The sequence below is a fragment of the Mus caroli genome, unplaced genomic scaffold, assembly GCF_978045245.1.
Source record: "Mus caroli unplaced genomic scaffold, Mus_caroli_1 scaffold_19, whole genome shotgun sequence".
NCBI classification, from domain to species: Eukaryota; Metazoa; Chordata; class Mammalia; order Rodentia; family Muridae; genus Mus; species Mus caroli.
Window position 1 is genome coordinate 31,680,503 of NW_028227274.1, and position 26,003 is coordinate 31,706,505.

At 40.8% G+C, this 26,003-nt stretch overlaps 1 protein-coding gene across 19 annotated transcripts in view; it reads left to right on the plus strand.

Moving 5' to 3' along the window:
• Positions 1–26,003, plus strand: part of Apc (APC regulator of Wnt signaling pathway) — a 104,212-nt gene that overhangs the window by 29,413 nt on the left and 48,796 nt on the right. For 7 of the 19 annotated variants that reach the window (XM_085833758.1, XM_029472055.2, XM_021150171.3 and 4 more), the window contains exons 2-4: positions 15,832–15,984; positions 23,067–23,148; positions 23,827–24,025. In XM_085833758.1, coding sequence (XP_085689884.1) covers positions 15,850–15,984; positions 23,067–23,148; positions 23,827–24,025 — 416 coding nt within the window. In that variant the 5' untranslated portion in view covers positions 15,832–15,849. The other 12 variants (XM_029472064.2, XM_029472065.2, XM_029472059.2 and 9 more) reach the window with 6 other exon arrangements.

The window sequence follows — 26,003 nt, forward strand, 5'->3', positions numbered from 1 at the left end:
AAAGTGAGTTCCAGGACAGCCAGGGCTATACAGAGAAACCCTGTCTCGGAAAAAACAAAAAAAAAACAAAAACAAAAACAAAAAAACCCACCGCCCCCCAAAAGAGTTATCTTTATTTTTTATTACTCCATCCATTTGTGTGAGAGTGTGTCCCTATGTGTAGGTGAGGGGCCCAAAAGATGGTATCCTTGAAGTTGGAGTTGTTATTGTGAACTATACAAGAATACTGGAATCCAGCCCTCAACCCTCATGATAGAGCATCAAATGATCTTGACAGCTGAGACATCTCTGTAGCCCCCAAATACTATCTTTAATTCATGTATATGTCATGCAGTCATAGCATAGAATATAGATATAGGAGCTCTATTCTTATCACCCGGTACATATATATCATTTCACACTTAGCAAAAGGTATCATCATTGTTTAAGTTGTTAATTGGAGTTTTAAAAAAGCAGTAAGTTTAGAAGATAGAATTCAGTCTTGAGGAAGCTGGCTTAAAAGGGCATTTATTGGATAATTGAGGTTTTTGTTTTGTTTCTGCTTGTTTTTTTAATAATCCAGATGGCTGCATGATTACAGTATAAAACTCTTTGGGCTTCTTGTACTTGAACTGTAGTGGTTCAGGAGCATATACTGAGCATAGCTCTCATTGAAACGTAGTCATTTGGTGAACCAGGTCTAAGAAGGCGGTGGGTTCATTCTCCAGCGCCCCTCGGTCACTGAATCACTCACTACTAGTAGTGCATGTAGTAAAAATGTTAACAGGTTTTTGACTGTCAACTGATTTCTTAAAGTCTAAGTTACTTTTAACTCATAGCCTGAGTTAAAGTATTAGGCTTAATTGTTTCATAGACAATTAGAAAATTGTTTTGAGGAGCTTTTAAAGTACATTCTTGATTTTACAAGATAATTTTTCTTTCTGGAAGGTCAGTCATGTATGAGAAATTCTGAGTGTGTCACAGATGATGACTGTACAGTGAGTCCTACAGAGTGAGTGCAACTCTTCCAGTTAGAAGATCTTAAAAGTCTTTGTAAAACCAAGCCATTTCATGAAAGGCACTTAGGATCCAGTCAAGACGATTCACAGGTTTCCTTTGTTCAGTATGACTTTTTTTCTAAATATGTTAAGACTTTAGTGTTTAATTCTAGTTACAGTTACAGTGTGGTCAGTCTACAGAAAAAGAAAAAAGAACATATTCTCCACAATCTCAACTTCAAAAGAATAACTATTTTTGTTGTGTTTTATTTCTAAGATTTAATTTTTATTTTATTTGTGTATTTGTGTGTGAGTCTGTGCACATGAGTGCATTGCCGGTTGAAGTCTGGAGAGGGAGTCAGCTGCCCTTGTCTGTGGAGTTACAGGCATATGTGAGCAGGCAGTGTGTGCAGGAGCAGTAGAGTTCTTCACGACCACACCCTCTCCAGCCCTCATTTTCTATTACTATGTATAAAATGTCTTAGGAAGTGGAATTGCCTCTTAAATGCTACTTAACAGCTTCTTGTCATATTTGAAAAAATAAAGAAGTTATAATGTAATCTAATTCATTTAAAAAACTAAAATTTCGTTTATTTTTAACACTTAAGTAGATAGGGGCTAGGGCAGAGATACATCTTATTTGGTAGATGGTTGCCTAGCATATAACAAGTCCTGGGTTCAATGCCTAGCTCCTCATAAACTATGAGTGGTGGCATATACCTTTAATTAATACCAATTAATACCTTTAATTAACTGATACCAAATCATGGAGGCAGAAGTCCAGGGTCATTCTTGATTCTCTTAAGTGTGAGGCCAGCCTGGTTGCACGAGGCCCTATCTCAAAATCAGTTTTTAAAAATTTTCTCTTTTAATCGGAGCTTAAATTAAACTTTTATACTAGAACTTAATGTGAATCTTGTCCTTTTAACTCAGAAGTCAGTAAATGAAATGTAAGAGTACGCATTAGGATTGGTAGTAATTAACAGCATGCATTGTATGCCGGGGGTGCTTTAAATTTGCTCTGCATATACCAATTCCTATTTTATGCTTGTTCTCATTTTATAAAAGAAGGACTCTAATCACTAAGAGGCCAAGTGACTAGTTAGAGGGTGGGAGGAGCAAAAGCATTTAGTTCAGGCTGGAACTCTGAGGTCTGACACAAGTCACTCTGCTCTGTCATCATGGCTTTTCTGGTAGCTGTCCGAAATATAGTTGTAATTAGAGTTAATTTACCGAATAAGTTAATGATTTGCAATGTCAAGTTATTCGTTGTCATTCGCGGACTAGAATTATGTTTCTCTGCTGCATCTGAATCATGGGAATGAAATCTGTTTACTGCCCCTCCCACCGTCAGTATCCTGCATCCCGTGCGGGGCTTTCCACCCTGCGGAGCTCCTGGTTATGAGAGTCAGTCCGCGTCAGGCTCTCTGGGTTGGCCGAGGTAGGGGTTTGAAGGTGCACAAGAGGCTTGGTGTTCCTCTGAACAGTGCAGTGCGGTGGAGTGGGGAGGGGGGGGTCTCTGTCCTGCTGTGAAGCGCGGTCAGAAGTGTGAAGCAGCTGTGTAATCCGCTGGATGCTGACCAGGGCGCTCCCCATTCCAGTCAGGAGCCTGCAGATTGGCTGGGCGTAGGCACACGTGACCGACATGTGGCTGTATTGGCGCAGCCTGCCGGGGTGTCACTGGAGACAGAATGGAGGTGCTGCCGGGCTGGAAAATGGGGTAGGTGCTGGGCTGTGATGGTCAGGTTTGCTGCAGGGGAGAGGGAGGAGGTGGTTTTTCCGCGGACTGCCTTAAACCGTTGACCTTTCCTTGGCTCAGGCTCTGCTGCCACATGCCAAGCCTGGGAGGCAGGGGCGTCGTCCCACTCCTCTCCCCCACCCCCCACTGCAGCACAGGAGATGAATTTCCTGTGCTTCTGATCTTGGGATTTTGACAGAAGAGGAAGAAAGGGGGAGGGGTAGAAGTGGTAAGGGGAGGCTGGGGAGAAAGCCGTTTTGTTTTTTATAATGCCTGTTGACAGTGGAGTGGAATAACAGTATCTAAGGAAACGAGTAGAGGACAACAAAGAATGGAGCATATTCATGGCGAGGAGAGAAAGCCCTAGCCCTTTGAAAGGCAGCTTTTCCTCCTTGGCCACAAGGACACAGGCAGTGGTAGCCATGAGTGGGCATTCAAAGCTGCAGCTGATGGCTCATGTGGAATCTAGCAGAAAGGGCTCCCAAGGGTGGGAGGAAAAAAGGACATGCACTGCGGAGCCCAAGTGATCATTTGGTTGACTGGCGAAATATTGTTCAGTAGTAATATGCCTGCTTTTGTACAACATATAAGTGAACTCGCTGAGAATAGGGTGGCAAAGAGATACCAGTGTCTTTGTTAGCTCCAGAATGCAGTGGTCGAGGCTTTCTCTGGTGACTGCAGTAGGGCTTTGCTGTAGACAACTGCAGAGCTCTGAGTAAGTGCCCCTGAGCAGATGAAACGCACAGTAGCAGACCGCGGTACAAGACGATGGCTCAGAGCTTCTCCCCAAATAGGAGAAAACACATATTTTGCTTTTTAAAGGAGGAGATATATCAGATTATGAATGTTTCGGCAGTAAAATGTATCAAACGCTTTGATTTTATATCACAAGAGAGATGCCAGATGGTTTGATTTAATATAAATCCTATAGGAAATCTTAATGCATTATGTATGGAAGTGAATCTTTCCCTTTGTTAGTCTAGCTTTTATGCTGTTAATTAGATCATCCAAGATCAAATCACTTTAGAATGTAAATTACTTTGTGAAAAATTGTGGGCAGTAAATTTTTTATAATCCTGATACTTGAAACCTATATTTATTAAGTAAATTTGTATTTCTCTTTTGTTTTTTAAAATGTAATAAAATCTACAGATAACTACTTTAGATGTACGTCAGTTTACCGAGTATCCATAAGATATACTCAGTATAAAGTATTTTAATGACTTTGAATTGTACTTTTACTTAGATGTTTAAAAGTGTCCATCTGCAGATTGAGTCTTTGCCTTATTTCTGTGTATGTCTATGCCAACCTCCCGCACTTCTGATGCCCTGAACTAGACTAGCAGTGGCTTTGTGGAGCCCTCTAGGAGCAGTGTCCAAGACAGTCCCTTTTAAATTTATGTGGTTATTTTAAGAGAATTTCCAATTTTGTCTCAGTAGTTTTTCAAAATAATAAAGAATTATTACTTGAGTAAATAATATGACATAAAATTTTCATTGACAAGTTAGAACAGTTTATTCATTTCTGCTTTGCTCTTTGTTGCTGTTTTGAGACAGTCTCATTGTCTAGTTCAGACTGACTTCCAACTTACTGTGTACCCCAGAGCAAATTCAAACTTCAGATCCTCCTGCCTCAGCCTTCCAAGTGCTAGGATTATAAGACTATTCCAGTATGCCAGGCCTAACTTTATTCCTAAATTTTGTTTTGTTTTGTTTTATGTTTTAATGTTATGTGATTGTTAATATCAGGATTAAAAGTACTTAGGATAGCTTTTGAATCTGATAGAAACCTTAGCTAGGAGTAAAGCTATCACACAGAGCTGACAAGTGAGTTAATAGCTAGCATTATCCAATCCCCAGAATCTGAGTGTAGTTCTTGAGCCTTTCACAGATATTGCCTCACTTAATCAACTAGCAAATGTAGCATTATTTTCAATTTATGTATTTCCCAGTTCTCTTACTTGGGTGTGTGTAAGGATACTTAAGTGTATTTCATTTTACTTCTATAAAATTACTATTAATGTCTCAGTGTAGAGCATACAAAATAGTATATGGCAATTGATTTGAAAAGCAGTGTCATGCCTGTGGACAAGAACCCCCACATTAATGACTTTGAATGTTTTCTTTTTTGAGACAGGGTTTCTCTGTGTCCTGGCTGTCCTAGAACTCACTATGCAGACCACACTGCCTAGAACTCACAGAAATCCACCTGCCTCTGCCTCCCAAGTGCTGGGATTAAAGATGCGCACCACCAATGCCTTGTGAAGTTTTAACTATAAGAGTGCTTTAGAAAAGATTTTATAGCTTAAATTACATTTATCTACTTATTTGCTTATGTATTTCCTCTGTGTGTGTAGGTAACATGACAACCTAACTGGACTTGATTCTCTTTTACCATGTGGGTTCCAGGGATCAAACTCAGTTTATCAGGCCTGATGACAAGCACTGTTACCTGTGGAACCATCTTGACAGCCCCATTCATTAGCATATTTTAAAATCAGTCTTCTAAACATTTCTATATTAGATTGCAGTATCTTTCGAAGTTAAATAGACTAATTAAGAAAAGATCACTCCTATTTAGTGTAACATTCAGTATTTCACTGGGCTTTTGTAATCTTTAAAATTACTTATTGCTAATTACTGTATCTAGAATTATGTGACCTATTTAGAAATTTATAAATTAAATAATCAAAAGTATGTTTTGTGAACTGAATCAAAGCTATTCACGATTTTGTTTGCATGAATTACAATGTAGGTTTTTATCTCACTGTTTTCTCCTTTACTGATTTTCCATGCTGTAACTAGTATCACAGTTGTACATGTTTAAACGCTTTGTGATTCCGAGCCTGCAGTGTGCTAGCACTTGATTTAGGATGACAGGAGCACCTGAGGAAGTATACGAGCTACATACTCATCAGCATGCCAGCCACATGCCAGACCTCGGGAAGGTGATGAAGAACCAAATAAAGCCTGGGAACACACCTTTCTGAGACACAAAGTTACATTGAAGGCACACTGAACACTGGTAGCTTTAGTTAGCCTTGGGCACCTTTTTTTAAGGTTTATATTATCTGAACTGTGTTCTGATTTGCAAGGAAAGGGTGGATTGTTCTCTGAGGGATGTTATGCAGGGAGAGCTTCCTCCTCTTTGTTTTCCACTTCTTCCATTCTTCTGTCTGCTGGGGATTGAACCCCACAGCCTTCATGCTACACGAGCCTCTGCGCTGGGGCCAGGAGCATTTTTAAGTGTACAGTTCTGTGGTGTTGAATGCATTGTGCATCCACAACTGCTGTCATCTCCAGAATTTTTTCTTGTTGTGGAAACTTTTGAGAACATTAAAGCCCCATTTCCCTTGCCTCTTGTCACCTAGCAGTCAGCTCACGACTTTATACCTTTGTGAATTTACCTGTTGAAGGAACTTGTTACAAAAAGATTCATATATTTGACCTCTTGTGACTGGCTCAAGTCTTCAGCATAATGTCTTTGTATTCGTTTAAGTTATACCATGCTTTAATCTCCTAGGTTTTAGCTTCTTTCCTTTTGAAGCTAAGGAATACTGTTACGTGCTCCCACCTGTCCCCAGTAGTGCTGCGTAATCATGTGTGCTCTGAGAGCTGGTGTCTTTGCTTTCATGTCCTGTGTGTGCTACCCAAATGTTTTAACTCACTGCCATTTTGAAAGACCTATCCATTTTACTTCCTGCCCACTGATTTTGTGCTGCTAACAGCTGTATACCAGCCTGTATTCATGATTACTGTACTGGAGGCTGGAGGGTCCCTTTTTCCTAATTCTTCTACCCTCAGACTGCAGTGGTCTATCCTGCTCAAGACTACTCGCTGGCTGTCTTAGGTACACTACTGTCTTACACAGCACACCGACACTTAATGGCTTGAGGTGGCGTTGTGCTTAAGTTATAAGCATGGGATTGTTTCTAATAAGAGGAGTTCAGGAGCATCTTGTTTGTGTGAGAAAACTCTAATTTCTCGGGAAGCTTCAGTCAAGATTTTGGTCATCTTGGCAGTCATCGGGTCTTGACTAGACCCAAGGCTCATTCCAAGATGGCTCTCTCTCTCATAGCCTCAGCTTCCTCGTGGCTGTTGGCAAGCAGTCTCAGTGACTTGTTTTGTGGATCTCCATGGAACTTCAATGTCTTGATGACATGGCAGCTGGCTTTCCCCAAGTGAACACAGCCAGAGAAAGGAGAACAGGAAAGCACTTGTGACCTGGTCTCAGAATATGACAACATGTACACCGTATTTCTGTTGTTTCCCTTTATTAAGAGCTACTGAGTCTAGCCTAAAAAAAAAAAAAGACCAGTTAGGCCTCTTACAGGAGTAAAGTCAGAGAATCTGCTCATTTGAGGGCTGTTGCATGAACCAAGAAAATGTCACTGGAATTTAGTCCTAAGAGAAGTACGTTGTCATCATATTGGCATAGTTCCTGTTGTAAAAAAAATTACCACAAACTTAGTAGGTTTGTTATGTGTTTGTGATGATTAGTTGGTTGGTTGAATTTTTTGTTTGTTTGTTTTTTAGACAGGGTCTTGTATAGCTCAGGTTACCCTTGAACTATACATGTAGCTGAGGATGGCCTTGAGCGATCACTGATTTTTTTAACTCTACTGCTGAGATTCTGGATGTATACCCAGTTTTATGTGGTGGTGGGATCAAATCCAGGACTTTATGCGTGCTAGGCGAGCACCCTCCCAACTGAGCCACAGCCGCAGCCCACTTCATGGTTTAAAACAAAATTTACTATTGACCTTTTTTGGAGGTCAGAAGTTGACATGGTTCTCCCTGTACAGTGAAGAGGCACTTCAGAGGCACTGCGTGTCCTAAAAGCTGGAGAGAAGCAGTCATCTCTGCCTTTCTTTCCCCTGGCTCCACTCCCTTTCTTCATCCTCACTGTTTTAATTTGTCTCCCTGTGAACCTGATGCCTTGCTTCTGTTGTCACATGCCCTTTCCTGACTGACCCTTTGTCTTACTTCTGAGGACAGATGTGGTAACATTGGCTCTGCCAGAGTTTAGAAGAATCTGCTGCACAGGCCTTACTAATCACTGCTGCCAAGGAAAGCCATGTGTTTATGGGCTTGGGAGATGACAGTGCGCACAGCTTCCTGGATGGCCATTGTGTTGCCACAGGTGTCCTAACACAGCTTTTTTTCCTTGAAGCATTTTAAAAATTAATATTGAAAATCATTCTTTTGTGAATGAGTGTTTATCTGTATATTAACTACTTAGGACTTAGTCTATGATAGAAACTGAGAGACTTTTTGCAGCACCTTTAATGGACTTTCCAATCAACTCCAGCCTCCTTCTACTATCTAACCACATGCACAGTGGTGTTTATATCTCTCCCTCCCTGGTTTCCTTGATTCCTCTATATGTGGGGTTTGTGTGTCTGTGTCTGTCTATGTCTGTGTCTGTGTGTGTGTGTGACTGATACACACACACACACACACACACACACATATATAGTATTCCTGTTATTGAACTTGGGGGTCACAACCTGTGCCCCAGGTTGGGTCTGATCACCCATTCTTAGCGATTAAAAGCCAATTGAAAGAACCAAATTGAAAGTGGAAGCTGAAGACTTCTTGAGTGTGGCCACATTGGGAAAAGAGAGATGTAGTGACTCCCTCTCCCATCCATCTTCTCTGTCCTGGATTGAGACAAGGACAGGTCACCCATGCTGGTAGGATTTGTACATCTAAGCAGTTCAGGTCAGTTATGTGACCACTACCATCATGGTGACCTGTCTTTGTCTGGACTTTAGTCTCTTTCTGTAATATGAAAAGTTTTTACAACTGTGTGGAATCTCTTTCCAGGGGACAAGTTTCCCTCTGCTTCTTCCATCGTGAGATTCTCAGGAAATTTCTATTTCTTTGAGGATCCCTATTTCAGTAGTATGATAGTCAGATGGAAAGACATGGGTATCCCTTTTGTAATATCCTCATTTCTGCCACATCTGTTGCCTTTCTTTCCTGGAATACACTTGTATTGATGTATGCTGTGGTCGGATGGATGAAGCAGTTGTGAGCCAAGAGAACAGTAGGTGGCGCACACAGACTGATGGGTCCTTTTCAAGGAGTAGTCTCCTGCCCCCCAAATTCCAGTTGACCAGAACAAGGGACATATTAGCTTATCTTTTATAATATTTTCCCAGAGCTATTTTATCAAAGTGCCACAAACTGGTGGTTTAGAACAATCCCTGATTTTATTCTTTTGGAGACCAGAATGTTAGAAAGATTCTTTCTGAAGACTCCAAGGAAGAACCTGTCTCTTTCTTAGTTTTTGATGCTTGCTGACATCCATTACCTCACAGCTGTCTCCTCAGTCTGTCTCCATTGTCAGACAGTATCCCTACTGTGTGTCTACTTGTATCTGTTTAGTCACATGGCCTTGAATTGCACCAGTCACTCATTTAGATCCCTTTTTAATACAATATCTTAGCTTTATTACTATGCAGAGACCCTGTCTCCAAAAGGTTCATAACTATAGATTCCTATGACTCAAGCACAACCCAAACCATTGTTGGAAATGAAAATCAGCAACACATAAAAGAACACACAAAGCAGAAATAGTTTTCCAAGGTGATTTTTTTTCTTTTTGTAATAAGGGTAGGTACCAGAGCCAAAACCCTGCTAGCCAGCGTACTCTGAAAGTAAAAACCAGCAGCTGGGCTTGCCCCTGACTTAGATGGAGACTGCATCTCTTCCCACTGATGGAGCTTGGCTTTGTAGTCTGACTTGATTGGTGCGGTCAGCACAGAGTGGAAGGGGCGTAACTACTTTTGATAGGAAAAGGTTTCTTATACTACTAACCCCACCCCCTTGTAAGACTAGTTGATAGTCTATGGATAAGAAGTTAGCAAATATTTTTTGATTCCATTATATAGCCACAGAGAGGAATCCATTATGCTTTAATGGAAGATAATCTTGTTGTTTTTCTTTGACTTTGTCTTGCTTTCTGTTTGTTTGCTTCTGTAACTGAAAGGGCATTTCATGTCTGTTCTTTTTCTCATGCATTTATCTTCTGTGTGACTAGAATTGGGAAGATTTTTTGTGGAATTACAGAAGCTGTGTGTTACATACAGACCTCTCCTAAAGATTGTGTGTGTGTGTGTGTGTGTGTGTGTGTGTGTGTGTGTGTGCGTGCGTGTGCGCGCGCGCCTGCCTGCCTTAGCTGGGGAGACAAAACATGTCAAAGTAAAATAGAGCGCAGTTAGGCCAAGGTTTGTCATATTTACCACTCCTTTGTCAGGAGTGTGCAGTGTGGACTAGAAGTGTCAGGAAGGCTTTGTGTGAGGCAGCTGATGCATCCTAACAAAGCAGAGGAGGAAACAGCCTGGCATCCACAGAGGACATTAAAGCACACACATGCACACATGCACACACACACACACACAAAGGTACTCTCAATTCTCTTCTAGACTTATGAAAACTAGTCAGGTTCCTGAATACGAAGCAAACGTTCACAAAGCTAATACTAGTGGTTCCCACACACAGTGTGGCCAGTCTCAAAGCACACAGTCAGTGGCAGCAGTGACAGGACGGGTTCTTTGTACCTTGTAGAGAAGTCACTGAGGGGACAGAAGACCAGACAAACATGAAGGAGAAGAAAGGATGAAGAAGTTTAAAATGGCAGGATATGTGCAGTGCTGACAATGTGCTTAGACAGCTAGAGGAGACAAGTTGGCATAAAGCACAAAAAGACCTACCTGCTGAAGGCATTTAAAGAATCTTTCTTTCCCGAGGGAACTTTCTGATTTCAATCCTGGCTGATTTTCACAGCTTAGTATTCAAACTGTTCCAGACCACATTAAAAAATGAGACATGCACCACTTCATTTTATGGATGTAGCATAATCTTCATTCAAAATCTTAAAGCACACACACATACATACATACATACATACATACAGGGTCTCATAAAATACTGAAATACTAAAAATTGAAGAGAAAAAAGCTTGAACAAGTGGGGTTTGTTTCCGTAATGGAGGATGGCTCAGCATTAGAAAAACATACACTATGAGAGGAAAAACACCCAGCGACTGTCTTAGTTAAGGTTTCATTGCTGTGAACAGACACCATGACAAGGTGTCTCTTAAAGGACAACATTTCATTTGGCCTGGCTTACAGTTGCAGAGGTTCAGTTCATTGTCAGCATGGCAGGAAGCATGGCAGTGTGCAGGCAGACATGGTGCTGGATGAGCCAAAAGTTCTCCATCTTGATCCAAGGGCAACCAGGAAAGACTGTCTTCTTCAGGTAGCAGGAGGGGGCTCTCGTCTGTACTGGGTGGAGCTGAATATAGGACCTCAAATCCCACGCCCACAGTGACACACCTGGCTCCAACAAAGCCACACTTACTCCACCAAGGCATACCTCCTAAGAGTGCCGCTTCCCTTGGGCTCAGGATAGTCAAAGCACTATAGCAACCTCTTGTAAAACTTTTAAATGGAAGGAAAGTCCCTAAATATGCTTAAATATTTATTATAAAATTTAAGGATTTTAAATGCTGAACTTGTAAATTGTTCCTCTTAAAATCAGGAATAAGATAATTTATGTAACATTTTGTACATTCAAGGTAATAATACGAAAAAAAGAAATGAGATGTAAATATTCAGAAACAAGAGGATAAATGTGTCCTTAGTTTATAGAATTGTATTGCAGTAGATGTGCTAGAAAAACTTAAAATTAATAGTATTAATAATCTGAAAAGGTTAGCTGCATAAAGGACACAGGATATAGTGTGATATTTTATGCATATAAACTTAAATTGGGGAAAAGAAATAAATGGCTCTGGAAAGCATATGTTCTTTCTTGGTAGGTAATTTAGGGAATTTTACGTAGGGTGCTAAATGGAGAGTCCTGAGACATAGTATGACTTAGTGTCATAGAAATTTAAGTCTCCCATGTTAATATAAATAAAGTACAGTTGAGTTATAATTACATTTCTGTTCAATGAAAAATAAGTGGTTGAATATTATAAAATAATTGATTTCCTACACAGAAGGCCACTATACTCTTTTGATATACAGTTCTATATAAATGAATATAAAATGGAATTTTTGATTCAAGCCTTCTCTGATAGTAAAGTATTCACTACAGATTCTTGTAATGTTGACCAATCTTTCATTCCTAAAATAAGCACCACCTATTCATGCTTTATTCTTTTCTAGTGTTGGGAATTTCCTGTCTCCTAGGACACTATTAAAGTGATAGCACAGTTTTGAAAGTGTGAACTTATAATCTCAAAAGAGAGAAGCAACCAAATGAAAGACAAGGAAATTAAGTGACTGAAAAAAAAAAAACACCTCAGGTAGCTTGAGATGAGCCTCCTCGTCCTGGATCCTTTCGGCATGATAGACTGCCTCTAATTATAAATTGGCATTATTAAAGATAGTCATGCCTTCTCGTTTTTGTGGTTTTGAGGATCCTTTCTGCTGGAAAGACCAGGTACAACAGAAACCGTGTTGGCCTACAAAGGGTTATAATATTTGTTGTTTTCCCGTACAGAAAAGGACGTGCAACTTGGCATGGAGGTGCACACCTTTAATCCCAGCCCCTGGGGGGCTGAGGCAGGAGGAGCTCAGAGACTGTGAGGTCAGCACACAGACCTAGGGAGGTCTAGACCAGCCAGGGCTACAGTGAGACCCTGATCCCCCCCAAAAATGTCGTGTCCTCCCCCCCCCAATAATTTAACTGCGATGGCCACCTTAGAACTTACCACAATTGGTCCAGACAACATATATAGCCGTTGCAGGGAGTAAGGAAGGAGGGTGGAGAAAGAAGATAACAAACAAGAGCAAATGTCACTGGCTGAGGCCTAGAAAGGTGGGGGGGGGGGAGGGGGGCTGGGGGGGGCGATGAGGTTGCATTGGTTGTTAGAGTGAATGAGATATATTCTTGGAATTAAATCCGTTGTTAAAATTAGCATATCACTTGGAATCTGACGGTGTTACATCTTCACATTGAAGATCTCTTTTGTTTTGTTTCTTCCTTTCCCAGTCATTATTCTAAGATCTCTAGGCTGTGGTAAAAAGTGGCAAAAGTAGACAAACACCTGTGGTTCTCTGTATTTTGTTGTTGTTTGTTTTTTGGAAAGAGGCTGAATGCCTTTTTATGTGAGGAGTGTGTGCATAGGTTCATGTATGGGGAGGTGCGGGCCAAAAGTCAACCTGATGTGTCATTCCTCAAGTGTCATCCACTCTGTTTTTGGGCAAAGGCTCTCAGTGTCCTGATTAGACTGGGCTGGGTAGCCAGGCCTGCTGAGTTCCAGGGACCTTCCTGTCTCTGCTCCCCCTCCCCCTGCTGGCATTGCAAGCAGACACTGCCTTTAAAACAAAGCAAAAGCTTGGGTGTTGGGCATCTGCTGAGATCCTCAGGTTTGCTTGCACCATGCCTGGCTATATTGTACATCTTCTTAGAAAAGTATCTCATCTTTTTATGGGGTCAGTTTGGTAAATTATATTTTCTGGCTTGTTGTCTGTTTCATTGAAATTTTTTAAATTCTTGGACTAATGGTCTTTTATGATTTGCCTGGTTTTCAGTTGGTATTAATTCCATTATCATCTAAAAGTATTGATGGATATGTCTATTTTTAAAAAACTAAAACTCTATTATTTAAAAAAAAAACCAGCAACCCCAGACTTAAAATAGTAATAATGAATTCTCCACATTTAATTCTAATTATGTATCTTTTACATTTACATTTCCTGTCTTGTTTCTTGAATGCTGTGTTTTTTCAGTAAGCATTTAGAGAAGAGTCTCTAGATAATTGCTTGCTTTCGCCCTACCTCAAATATTTCTGGCACAAACAGAGACCTATATTGGCTCTTGACTATAGAAAACTAAGTTGAGGTGTGTGCGTGCTCTCAGTAAAGTCAGGTCTTGAGAGTATTTCCCATCTCACAAGGCATGGCGCCATTATGTGATCTCATACGCATCTTTCCTGTGCTTGTGTGGGTGCTGGGGCTTGAACCCAGAACCTTGCACATTCAAGGCAAGAAGTCTACCACTGAGCAACACCTCCAACCCCAAGTTATATTAAAGCAGTTGGTAAATGTCCAGCTGCAAGTTGAAGTAATAAAGGGGCAAATGTTAGCTGACAAATGACCACCCAAAGTAAATGCATGAGCTCACAAGTTTTGTGAAGAGCAGCTGCAGGTGAGGGAGTGACATCAGCATCCGAGGAGGGTTGCAAGGTCGAGAATTCCTGCATGAAGCGGCTTGCTGTTTCCTTTTTCCATTGTTGGAGCAGAAGGACTTCAGTGACTGAGGTTGTTTAGGGGAGTGGAGGTCACAAAAATCACTAAAGATTACCATTCAAAACAAATCTGGGGGTTCAGCCATTAAGAGTGCGTGCTGTGGCTTCCAGAGGAAGCCAGGGTTGGTTCTCATGCTGACATTAAGCAGATCACAGCCACCTGTAACTCCAGCTCCAGAGGATCTGATGCCCTCTTCTGGCCTCTCTGGGCATCGCACTCCTGTGCGCAAACTGACCCAACATCAACCCCCATCTGATCACTTGTAATAGTTTCTGCCTGCTGTGCACATTTGCTCTTTTTGTGATTGTGTAATAAGTGTAGCCTAAGTACACTTTGATTTTTCATTGTCCTTGTTTGTGTGTTGTTTTAGAGTAGCATCTGTTATTGTATATGAAATAAATTACTTTGAAACGTAATTATTAGAGCTTTGTCAGATCTCCACTTGTCAGGTGATTTCAATGTGCTGTGTATTTCTGGACCTGCTTATTATTGGCATGTCTAAAACAGAGAAATGGTTAATCCTGTGAGTCCTCCTCTGTCTCTAGGAGCTCGCATTGGTCCTGCAGAAGTGGTTTACTTCTGTACTCTCATCTGTTGGTGTAGGGAAGGACGGCTTCCCTGTTAGGTCTTGTTAAGAAGTTATGCTACATATGTGTTTTTATAGTTTATTTACTTACACATTTTTGTTTTTCAGTCTGTACTGTGTGCTGACTCCTAACAGTGTTCCTGTAAGTTATATTAAAGCAGTTGGTAAATGTCCAGCTGCAAGTTGAAGTAATAAAGGGGCAAATGTTAGCTGACAAATGACCACCCCGAGCCTAAGACCCATGTGTCCAAGTGCAAGTGCTCGTCCTTTGTGCTTTGGAGACTTCCTGTAGATGCCCAGGTTCACCAGTGACTTGTAGAACTGACTAGATCCGAGTTCCGAGTCCCTTGATGTGTTGTTAAGGTCCCTGAGTTGTACCATTCCCATATATCATGATTAGCCAGAATAATATTCTTGTGTTAAATAATCCAGAATTGCTATTTTTCATTTTTATTCCAAAGTGAGTTGACATTAAACTGCAAAGAGAATGTGGGCTTCCCTGCTCTTTCTTGATCAACCCTACGGTACCTTGTATCATTCTGTGTGTGCCCAGTCATGCCAAGGGCCTCTTAGTACTGAGCTGGTCTCTCCTGTCTCCTGTATTTTCTCTCCTTTCTTTGAAGTCTTTCTTCTGAGGGCATCCACCTTAACCTTTTTAGTCTCAGTTTAAATACTGACCACTTATAGGATGGGCTGGCTATCCCATCAGGATTTTATGTTTTCCTTTGTGCTGACTTTGTGAATGGCTGCAGTTCTGTGGCATCGTAAATCTTCAGAACTACTTTGCCATGGATTAAATTAAATGAACGTGGTAGGATGAACTCTGGTCTCGTTCATGATTCTACTTCCGAAGGCCTATAGACCATGTCCAAATCAGAAGCTAGAGTGCAGCATTATTCACACAGATTCTTTATCAGTGTCTGTGTTCTGTAAGTCTGACATACAGGACGAGGTAGGTCATCTTTAACCTTGAAACTGTCTTACCAGATAGAGGTCTTACCTGTAGCAGTGCAGATCTCCTCAGATGGGACTGAGGCTCTGCCTTTTGCTTTAACCCTGTTTCTCTTCAGCTCAGACCCCATGTTCCATCCTCTTAGGAACTGTTGCTGCTGGGACCATGGCGTTTGGAGCCCAAGCCCGCGAATAAGCACCACTCCTCCTGTCTGGAGAGCTTTGCTGCCTTTGTCTCTTTCTTCAAAACAAAACAAGCAGCTACTCCATTCTTAGTGGTGAATTTCAAAATCCTTTTTAACCTTATAGGTCCAAGGGTAGCCAAGGATGGCTGCAGCTTCATATGATCAGTTGTTAAAGCAAGTTGAGGCACTGAAGATGGAGAACTCAAATCTTCGACAAGAGCTAGAAGATAATTCCAATCATCTTACAAAACTGGAAACTGAGGCATCTAATATGAAGGTATCAAGACTGCAACTTCTAATTGTAGCTTATCCACTTTCAGTGTTTCCTCTTGTAAACTTGGAATAGCTATGACACTTTATTTACTTAAAATTATACATAATAAACTCTTAGAAAAGTTAACATTCTTAGTAAATGCATTAATCTACTGAGTCATGCAAAGAAAATAAATTAACATTGGTGTTGGTTCATTCTTAGTCTTTAATTCTAGAAATAAGATTCCCCCCCAACTTTATCATTAGACTTGATTTAATGGAAAGGTTTTCTGTGCACTTACAGAGACTAGCTTTATTTTATAGTGTATCTCAAGTATTACATTGTCTTATTTAGAAAATACAGGTATCACCAAGCCTAGGTGATAATTTCCATGGTACTTCCAAGCCCTGAAGTTGGCTTTGCAGGTAGCAAAACAGTTGGAGAGTATTTAGTGTGTAGAGGTGAAAACCTTCTGTCTTCAGAGCAGCTGATTTAAATGTCAGTTACTTTCATTTTCAGTTAGGCAGCTTCCCACTACATTTAATAACTTCATAAAATTGGAGATTGTCGATAGAAATGTTTATTTCCTTCCCTTAAAAAAAAATCTGTTTTGTGTTGTTTCTGTTGCTTGGCTATTTTAACATCTTAATTCTAGCTTCTTCCTTCCGAACACTCTACTTTCCATATCTTTACATATTTCCTAGTCTGTCTAGTTCTTTCTCTGTCATTTCAAAGTCTCCTTTCTCTTCTAGACTTTGCTATCACTGAGGAAGCTGATCTTCTCTTTCCTGCTTATTCTTTAGCTCCAGCATCCTATCCTAACAGGTCAGCCTTGATCTCACAGCTCTCTTACCTAGTTTTCTATCCATCTCTTTTTCCATTCTAATTGCCATAAAACGCTTCGGCAATAAAATCTTCAGAATATTCCCTTCATAACCCTTTGGAAATAGGTAAACTATAAAAACAAACACTTACTTCTCCTTATCATTAGCTACATATCAGGGACTTAAAATGCCTGAGTCAGTTATCTCATAGGTTAAAAAGGCCATTTGTTACCTTAACACTCCCCAACACGGTGTCCTTTAACTGCTGGACAGGGCTGTGCGGGAGAGCTGGAGGAAACCACGCACAGAGAATTAGTCTGCTGGACGGGACACTTGGCAGACCTCCTCCTAGAGGGCCTGCTTAGATAGTATAGATCTAGTTTGTAGTGCAGAACTCAGGTCTTGATTTAAGTTTTTATTTAATTACTTATGAATTCAAAAATAGTTTTTAAAGAAACACTTTGGACAAGACAGGCATTTTAATTGACACTTTAATCTCCACTCTGCTGAAGTAGAGTGTCTTTTCAGAGAGATTGTACAAGTCACAAAAACTTGTACCGTGGGATATCAGGATCCCAGTCTATATCAGGAGAAATAGAATCTAAGGTATGCCTGGACTCGGTGATTACCCAACTGGTTATGCACACATCCTGGCAGATCTATCCATGTATGTCATTAGTATTGGACCTATGGTAAAATAGCAATTACAGCCTTCATTGAAGTTATTTATGTATTACTTCCTTAACAAGCTCTGCTGTTAAAGAACAGAACCGTGGCCTGTTTAGTCTTCCACTGATGTATAAAACGATGCAATTGAACCCATTGGTGCTTTCCATTTTGGGTTATAATTAAGTATAGCCATTCTTCTCCCTAAAGCCACGTTAGTAGACTTTGGGACACATACAATCTCAGTTTTCCTGACCTTTATTAACCTAGGCATCACAAAGAAAGGCAAGACACAGCTTCAGATTAAATTAGGGAAGCCTAAAACGTAAGCAGTAGTACCACCTGCTGGTAAAAGAGGGTACTACATCCTGCTGTCAGTTACATGACATCACTATAAAATACAAAAATACTGTGAGGTAACAGCCAGGAGAATGTATATAAAGAGTTAGGGAAATCTGAGCAGACCACATATTTGAGGGAATTGAGGAAATACTTGGTATATGTATGATATTGTAGCTGTGTTCAGAAAGAATCCCTATTTAAATATACCTATTAAAATATTGTAAAAGAAATGATATGCCAATTCCCCAGAATCATGAAAAGGAAAGCAAGGCTGAGATTATTGTGATTTTTCTCTCTGGGGACACAAGCCAGGCTTATTCTGGTCACCAGCAGGCAGCTCTGCTGGAAGGTATCATCCCTGAAGGCAGGCAAGAAGAGCTCTAGAGACGGCTGCCTTGGATAGGAGGAGGTCAGGGAAAGGCGTGTGTTAGCTTGTAAGGCCTGCCACAGAGAGAGAAACTTTGGCTTCATAAAGTATTTGCCAAGTTTTGAACTCTTTGGACCAGATTAAAAACCTCAGCTCCAGGATGGACTTTCAGTGCTAAAAGACAAGCACCAGCAGAAAATAAGCAGAAGTGGAAAGCCATAGTGAGATCCTCAAGAGATGCATCTGCTGTGCCGAATGTGAGTTCACGATGAGCAGGAAGTTAAAGGCCAAGGAAGCCAATTTGCCATATTTTCAATATAAGTAAAAAAGGACACACTCAAGAAACAAAATCAGTTTTAAATTACCTGAAAACTAAGTTAGGTTTAAACCGTTCACTGTTGCTACTAGAATGGAAACTAGCAACCCCAACATGGGAAGGGTAAGTTCTGGAAGAAGAATGCACCCACCACCTTAAGCCTTTCTTCTTCTTACATATATACCATTGGCATTCTGTCAAGCTTGAAGAATAAGAAAATGGTAATCAAGAAAACAGAATATAGGTGGTAATTCAGAAGCAATCCAGGTGTTGGCGTTAGTCAGCAATTCTTTACATAAATATGAGAATGTCTTGGAAAAAAGGATATTTGATAAAATGCTAGAAATACTATAGATTTTTTTGACGGAATTGTATTACAATAAAAACAAATCAGGTGTGGCTCACAGGAAGCACTTTCCAAAAGTTTTCACCTCAGCAATGTTGGGCTCTTCTTAATTACTGGTAATTTCTCAGCTCTAGCCAACCAGCATCAAGTATCCCAAGCAAAGCAAAGGTTTCGCTTGAATAGGTCTAGACTTGTTAATCACTCTTCATCCGCAGTTGACCAGAACCATAGAATCTTAATTCAAAATAACAAATGACCTCCATAGAGTCTTTAAACTTCCCTCTGGAACATCACGAGCCAGGCCTCCATCTTTTGCACTGCCCTCAACATTCTTATCTTCCAAGCTCCACAGAACAGCCTACCAAGCTTCGAATACCCAATGGCTTTTCTAGCTCAAAGTTCCAAAATCCTTCCACATTCTTCCCCAAAACGTGGACAGGTCTGCCACAGCAACACCTCGCTGTCCTGGCACCGCCTTGTCTTAGTTAAGGTTTCTGTTGCTATAAGGAAACTCCAGGAGCAGAGCAGCTTGAGGAGGAAGGGGTTATCAGGCTTACACATCCATAGCACAGTGCATCTTCAAAGAAAGTCAGGACAGGAACTCAGGCAGGGCAGGACTCTGGAGGCAGGAGCTGATGCGGAGGCCATGGCAGGGTACTGCTTACTAGCTTGCTCCGCATGGCTTTCTCAGCCTGCTTTCTTACAGAACCCAGGACCACCAGCCCAGGGATGGTACCACCCACAGCAGGCTAATCAATCACTAATTAATCAATCACTAATTAATTAATCAATCACTAATTAACAAAATGCCTTACAGTCTGATCTAATGGAAGCATTTTCTCAACTGAACTTTCCTCCTCTCGGATAACTCTAGCTTGTGTCAAGTTGACATTTAAAACAAAACAGCAACAGCAACAACCCAGCCAGTAAAGACTTCATCAAAATTAGAAACATGTCGTCTAGAAGGCTTCAATAAAAAAGCTTGAAAAACAGTCCATCTTTCACTATTGAAAATCACTTACCATACTACACACAAAAAAGAACTTATTTCAAAATATAAAAGGATTTCTTCTATACTAAGATAGTGAATTTGTCGGCAGGTAAAGGCACAAACACGGTGAGTACAAGCAGGGTGAGCCCAGAAGAAAATGATGTGCTGCTGACATCTTCAGTCCCAGCACTCCTAAGAGCTGCGAGAGGAGAGGCAGAGACAGGAGAATCATTTCCCAGAAGGTCCTGTTAGCCTGGGAGTCTCTGGCTTAGCAGCAGCCTCAACAAAAATAGATGAGAACTGACTCCCCAATTTTTCTGACCCCCACAAGTGTAGCACACACTTGAGTAGACAGACAGATAAGTTTAACTATCCAGGTTTTTTTGCTTTTGCTTTTGTTTTTGTTTTTGCAACATGGCCTCAAAAATTAAAAAGATAATTAGAAAAGGAAGATAAATGGCCGGGTATGGGCTGGAGAGTTGGCTCAGTGGTTAAGAGCACCATCTGCTTTGGTCCTGAGTTCAATTCCCAGCAACCACATTGTGGCTCACGACCATCTATAATGGGATCCAATACCCTGTTGTGAAGTGTCTGACAGCTACAGTGTACTCATATAAACTGTCCAGGTACACTACTGGAGAATATCTCAGTATCACCTGTCATCAGGGAAGACATTTGACTCCGACTCAGATGACTAAGATTTAAGACAGAGTCACACTGATTGGAATATTGAAATGTTCACACTGCCCGTAAACACATGCACACGGGCACAGAGGCACACAGGCACTCACATACTCTACAGCATTTTCTTTTCAAGGTAAACCCTGTGATTGAAGCATTGGAATTCTGAGAAATAACCCTGAGAAGTAAGTACATATGTCCACTAGATGTCTGTACAGAGTGATCATATTAGCATTCTTCATAGCAGCCTTCATGAGTACCTGTGGTAACATGGAGGTATCTTGAAGATAATTATGTTAAAGTAGAAACACAGAGACTCAAAGGACTCTCTACCGTCTAGTTCTTTCTGGGAACTGAAGATGCTTTGACCAGAACTTGAGGGGACCAAAGCTGGAAAGGCTAAGCCACCAAGGACTGAAGATCTGTACCTGTGCACAGTGAGCTTCAAAACAGAAACACAGTTGAGCTTACGTTTGTTAGTAGGCGTAGACCATTCATTATGTAATGTAAGTCATGCTAGATGTTGTCGTCGTAAGGCAAAGTAACTGGAAGTGAGTGAGTTGGCTTGTCCAGCTTTGCTTGGTGAAGTTCATAATTAAAGGCACTTCACAAAGCAGACACATTGGAATAAGCTAATACTTTGTAAAATTGCTACTCTTAAAACCCTTAAAAATTGTAGCCTTAAATTTCATTTGTTTTATTTACATTGCTGCTTTTATCAATAGATTTCTAACAGATGTACAGAGGCTTTGGTATTGGCCTTGAGAATTAAGCCTAAGGTGACACACATTCTCAACAAAAAGCATTCTACTGCTGAGCTGTGCCTAGCCACGGAGACTTCCTGTTCAGTTATTTACTTGCTATGTCCATGCATGTCCATGTGTGTCCCTGTGTCTGTGTGCATGTGTGTTGCACATGTGGAAGTCAGGACAATTTGTGGGAGTCAGTTCTTTCCACCAAATGAGCTCCATGATTCAAATTCAGATTCTAAGTCTTCCCTTAAAGCAATAATTTTATTACAGTTGTGAATGTTCACTAATTTTAAGATTAGAAAATGTGAGCACTTATCAAAATCACTCAGTTTTTACAGGGATTTAGAGAGGGACTAATGCTCTCAAACTAGGACCTGTATGTGTCCTACCTAAAAGCACGCTACCGGCTTGCCCACTGATTTAGATTGTAATTCTGTCACTAAAGGGAGAGGGACATTCTATATAAACACATTTAATGGGATTTTTGTTTTTGCATACTTTGTTTTTCTGTATGATATACTTTGGCGCTCTTGGCATAAGATGATAGGATTGGTCAAAGTCTGCTTGCAGCTGTTAGCTATGGCTGGAAGAGCTAGAACCCTGAAAAAAGAAGTCATAGTCTGCAGTGTTAGTCTGAAGCTAAGGAAGAGAAGTGACCTGTAGCTCAGTTATGCATTTGGGCATGCTCTGCACCCACTGAGGCGAGGTCTTCCCATCCCACAGTGATGATTCTCTCTGGAGAGGATTTTCAGCGTGAATATCCTTGACCTTCACATTGCCACACCTACCAAAGCCGTTCAAATAACAGCACAGTCTGCTGTGTGAAGGGCACATGCTAAGACCACAGGTCATGTGTTTTCAATGCGTACTGTGACAGACCAAGGCAGGAAGGACCTGGAGCTGTCCCTCTAGCATCAGCTCGCCTTCTGGTAGGTTCCCTTTCAATGCTTCCGAGATCACCTTACCATACAGTGACATGGCCTTAAGTTTCAGGGTTGCAGATGTTCAGTGCGTTTTCCTGGACTTCCAAAAACAAATCGGTGAAACAAGGACATGCTGGAAGCTCCCATGGCATGCGTCACTACATAGGAAGTATGAAAGTTATTAAGGAGCACTAATAAAAAAAAAAAAGAATTACAGGTAGCCAGGCAGAAAAATTGGATAGAAAATGATTTCAAACTTTTTTGTAAAAAAAAAAAAAAAACTCAAGAAGTACTTTCTGTGAGGAGAAAGACAGTGACACAAGGGCGGGGGCAGCTAGCATGCAGTTACATGAGTGCCTGCAGAATGAACCCAGGCTCTGGCGGGCCTCCTCAGGTGTGCCTGGCCGAGTGGTAAGTCACTGAACAGCCGACTTGGCTCCTGCTCATGAAGTGTGTCTTCTAACAGCCACTTTTGTATGGCTTAAGCAAGTCTGTCGGTGTCAGCTGATTGAAAATAGTAATAATTGTAGTTTCTTAGAAGTAATTAGCCCATATTGTAAAAAATAACGGGTTTGTTTTACTATGCCTTTTAATGTATGCATATAATGTACTTGGATCACACACACACCTTTACCTTCCTTTTAAGTGTGCCATGAAGTGTCTTGCATGGAGACTCCTCAAATCACCATTATCACAAAATACCACTATTATTTTTGTTGGGATAGAACAGTGAATAATAGGTAATATATTTAATATACACTATACCTATGGCATGTTGTCAGTGTGAACTGAAATAGCTTTCTAAGAACCCAGTCATACCTAAGTGCCAAGAATACAGAATCCTGTGTTGGAAAGGTTATTCGGCATTCCATGCTGATGTACTGTGCTCTCTCAATAGGAAGTACTTAAGCAGCTACAGGGAAGTATTGAAGATGAGACTATGACTTCTGGACAGATTGACTTACTAGAGCGTCTTAAAGGTACGTTTTTAAAAGCACTTTAAAATACTGTGTGAAGCTCAGTGTCCAGGTCAGCTGCTCTCACTGGATGCTGGGCTCAGCTTGCTCCTCTTCCCCACCTCTCCCTGGGTTGTAGCTGTTGAATATAAATAGATAAAAAGCTGTTTGCTTGTGTCTGTGTCACATCGTTGGTTTTAGCTTATCCCCTCAATTCTGATCTGTTTATAAGACTTGTTTCATTCTACCAGTCACTAACTACGCTTCAGTAAGCCGTGTGCCAACGGCTTCTGTGGCAGATAGGTTCAGAGGGGTGGAGTCTTTTTACCTGTCTTTTCCTATGCCATCTCTAGTAACATCTGTCTTCAAATATCTTTCTTACTTTGTTGCCTAAAACTTCCAGCGCCAAACAGGGGCCCTGCTCAGTAATAAGTGAAACCAGACAAATTCGGTTTTGAGTTGCTAATATTATCTCCCGGGAATCTTAGGATTTTGTATGATTTCCCTTTAACACACTTGTTTTCTGTATGACTCATGCTGACTTTGCAGGGCAAGTTTTAACTATTCTAAATAATTATTCAACTGCGTATATTTGTAATTAAAATATAAACCTGAGGACTCACTTTTAAAATAATGTAATAACATTAGGAGTATTTTACATGGCATAAAGCAGTTACTACATAAGAACTTGTTTCTGTTTAGAATTTAACTTAGATAGTAATTTCCCCGGAGTGAAACTACGCTCAAAAATGTCCCTTCGCTCCTATGGAAGTCGGGAAGGATCTGTATCAAGCCGTTCAGGAGAATGCAGTCCTGTCCCCATGGGGTCATTCCCAAGAAGAGCATTTGTAAATGGAAGCCGAGAGAGTACTGGGTATCTAGAAGAGCTTGAAAAAGAAAGGTAACTAACATGTGTTCCTTGTGCAGTAAGTACTGTGTGTGCGTGGGAGTTTTACAATGCAAGAAACTGACAGGTGACATCCTGCACCATCGTTCTTGCTTTATAAACCAGGCTGGCCTCGAACTCAAGAGATTGCCTCTGCCTCTCTGTCTCTCTGCCTCTCTGCCTCCTGCCTCCCAAGTGCTGGAATTAAAGGTGTGTGCCACCACAATCTACTTGTTCTAAAAATACAAATGATTGTGTTTATCATAATTCTAAAAGTAGAAAGAAGGAATTTTCTTGAAATTCTAAAGTCTTATATTTGACTACTTAGGTATTTTAAATATTCTACACATGGTGAATCCTTGGTATGGTGGTGAGCATAGCTACCTTTCAAATAATCTGTACATTGAGTAAAACCCTAAATCATTATATTTATATCTAGTTAAATTATCAATGACATAGTAGAATTTCAGGTTATCTTTTGAATGAAATTCAATAACTACTAGATCCTTTATAAGGAACCCCATTATAGAAAGCAGAGGAGAAGGAACCACAAGTGAGAGAAATGGTTCTTCATGTCATTTTCCACTTAGCCTGGGCGCTGAACTGCGTTCTTGCAATGAACTATTCTCCTCGTAAGTTAGAATTCTCTCACCACACATGGCAGAACCATCAAGATATTTTCAAGTATTTTAGGACTCAGTGCCAGGTGGCGAAACTCTTCTGTAAAACACTGGTCTGACACTTGTAAAAGCAGAGTGTTAAGTTTACATATAAAGAGCAAAGCCTGGAGCGCTGCGGAGATGGCTCAGCTCTGCCAGAGGTCCTGAGTTCAATTCCCAGCAAGCATGTGGTGGCTCACAACCATCTGCAATGGGATTGGATGCCCTCTTCTGGTGTCTGAAGACAGCGACAGTGTACTCATATACATAAAATAAATACATCAGCCTTGGCCTGGGGGGGGAAGACAGTGTAGCTGTTAGGAGCATTTGGTGCTTTTGCAAAGGATCCAGGTTCAGTTCCCAGCACTCTTATGGTGGCTTACAGTTAGCGTAAACCTAGTTCCAGGGACTTGAACCCTTCTTCTGACCTCCATAGGCAGCATGCATATGATACACACACATACAAACAGGTACACTCACATACACATAAAATAAAAAGATAAATAAGTAAAATTATATATAGGTGGTAAATGCATCATGTTTCACTGGGAGACAAAGGCATTGTTATTATTTTGGCTTGGGGTGAGGCCATTGGTAACAGTCGGTCTGGCCATGTAGACTAGGAGGGTGTTGTGCTCTCTTTAATCCCTTACCTATGCTGGTCTTTATTTTTACCCTGGGCTAACCAAACACCGCCCTGATCCAAAAGGAGAGTGCTCAGGCCCAGGGTCTTTGTTCCCTTTCATTCTGTAAAGCAGCAAAGGCCATGTGAGCAGGCCAGACTTCCCAGGCACTTACTTTGGTGCTGATATTATTAGTAGAGAGCTTTAGCGAAAAGAATTTTTTAAATGGATTTTACTGCCAGTGCTAGGTTTCATAACAGCTCTTGGTAATGAAGACTTGCAGTGGCCGTGCTCCTTTTATCTCAGCCTCTCTGACACGTAGGGGGACGTGCTCTGGGCTCCTGCTGCGGCATCATTTATCTCTTGCTGGATCCTACCCATTTATTTTCTCTCAATTGAGGGTGCTTAGCTATGAAATTATTTCTCAGGAAAGGTCTTCTACATACATTTGTACTCATTACAAATATTTCCCAAGGAAATACCAAACAGAATTTTAAAAATAATGAATCATCAGAGAGGGGAGCATCATTGTATGGCCAAATTCCAGATCATAATAGAAAATTTTCACAGATCTGATTACATGAAAATCCAGATTTTCCAAATAACAAAATTATCTTAAGTGATAAATTGAAAAGAAAAGAATGCATATGCAGCCTAGTGAGTAAGGTGTACCATCCCCAGTATAGAAGTCCCCTAAATGAGAAGCAGAAA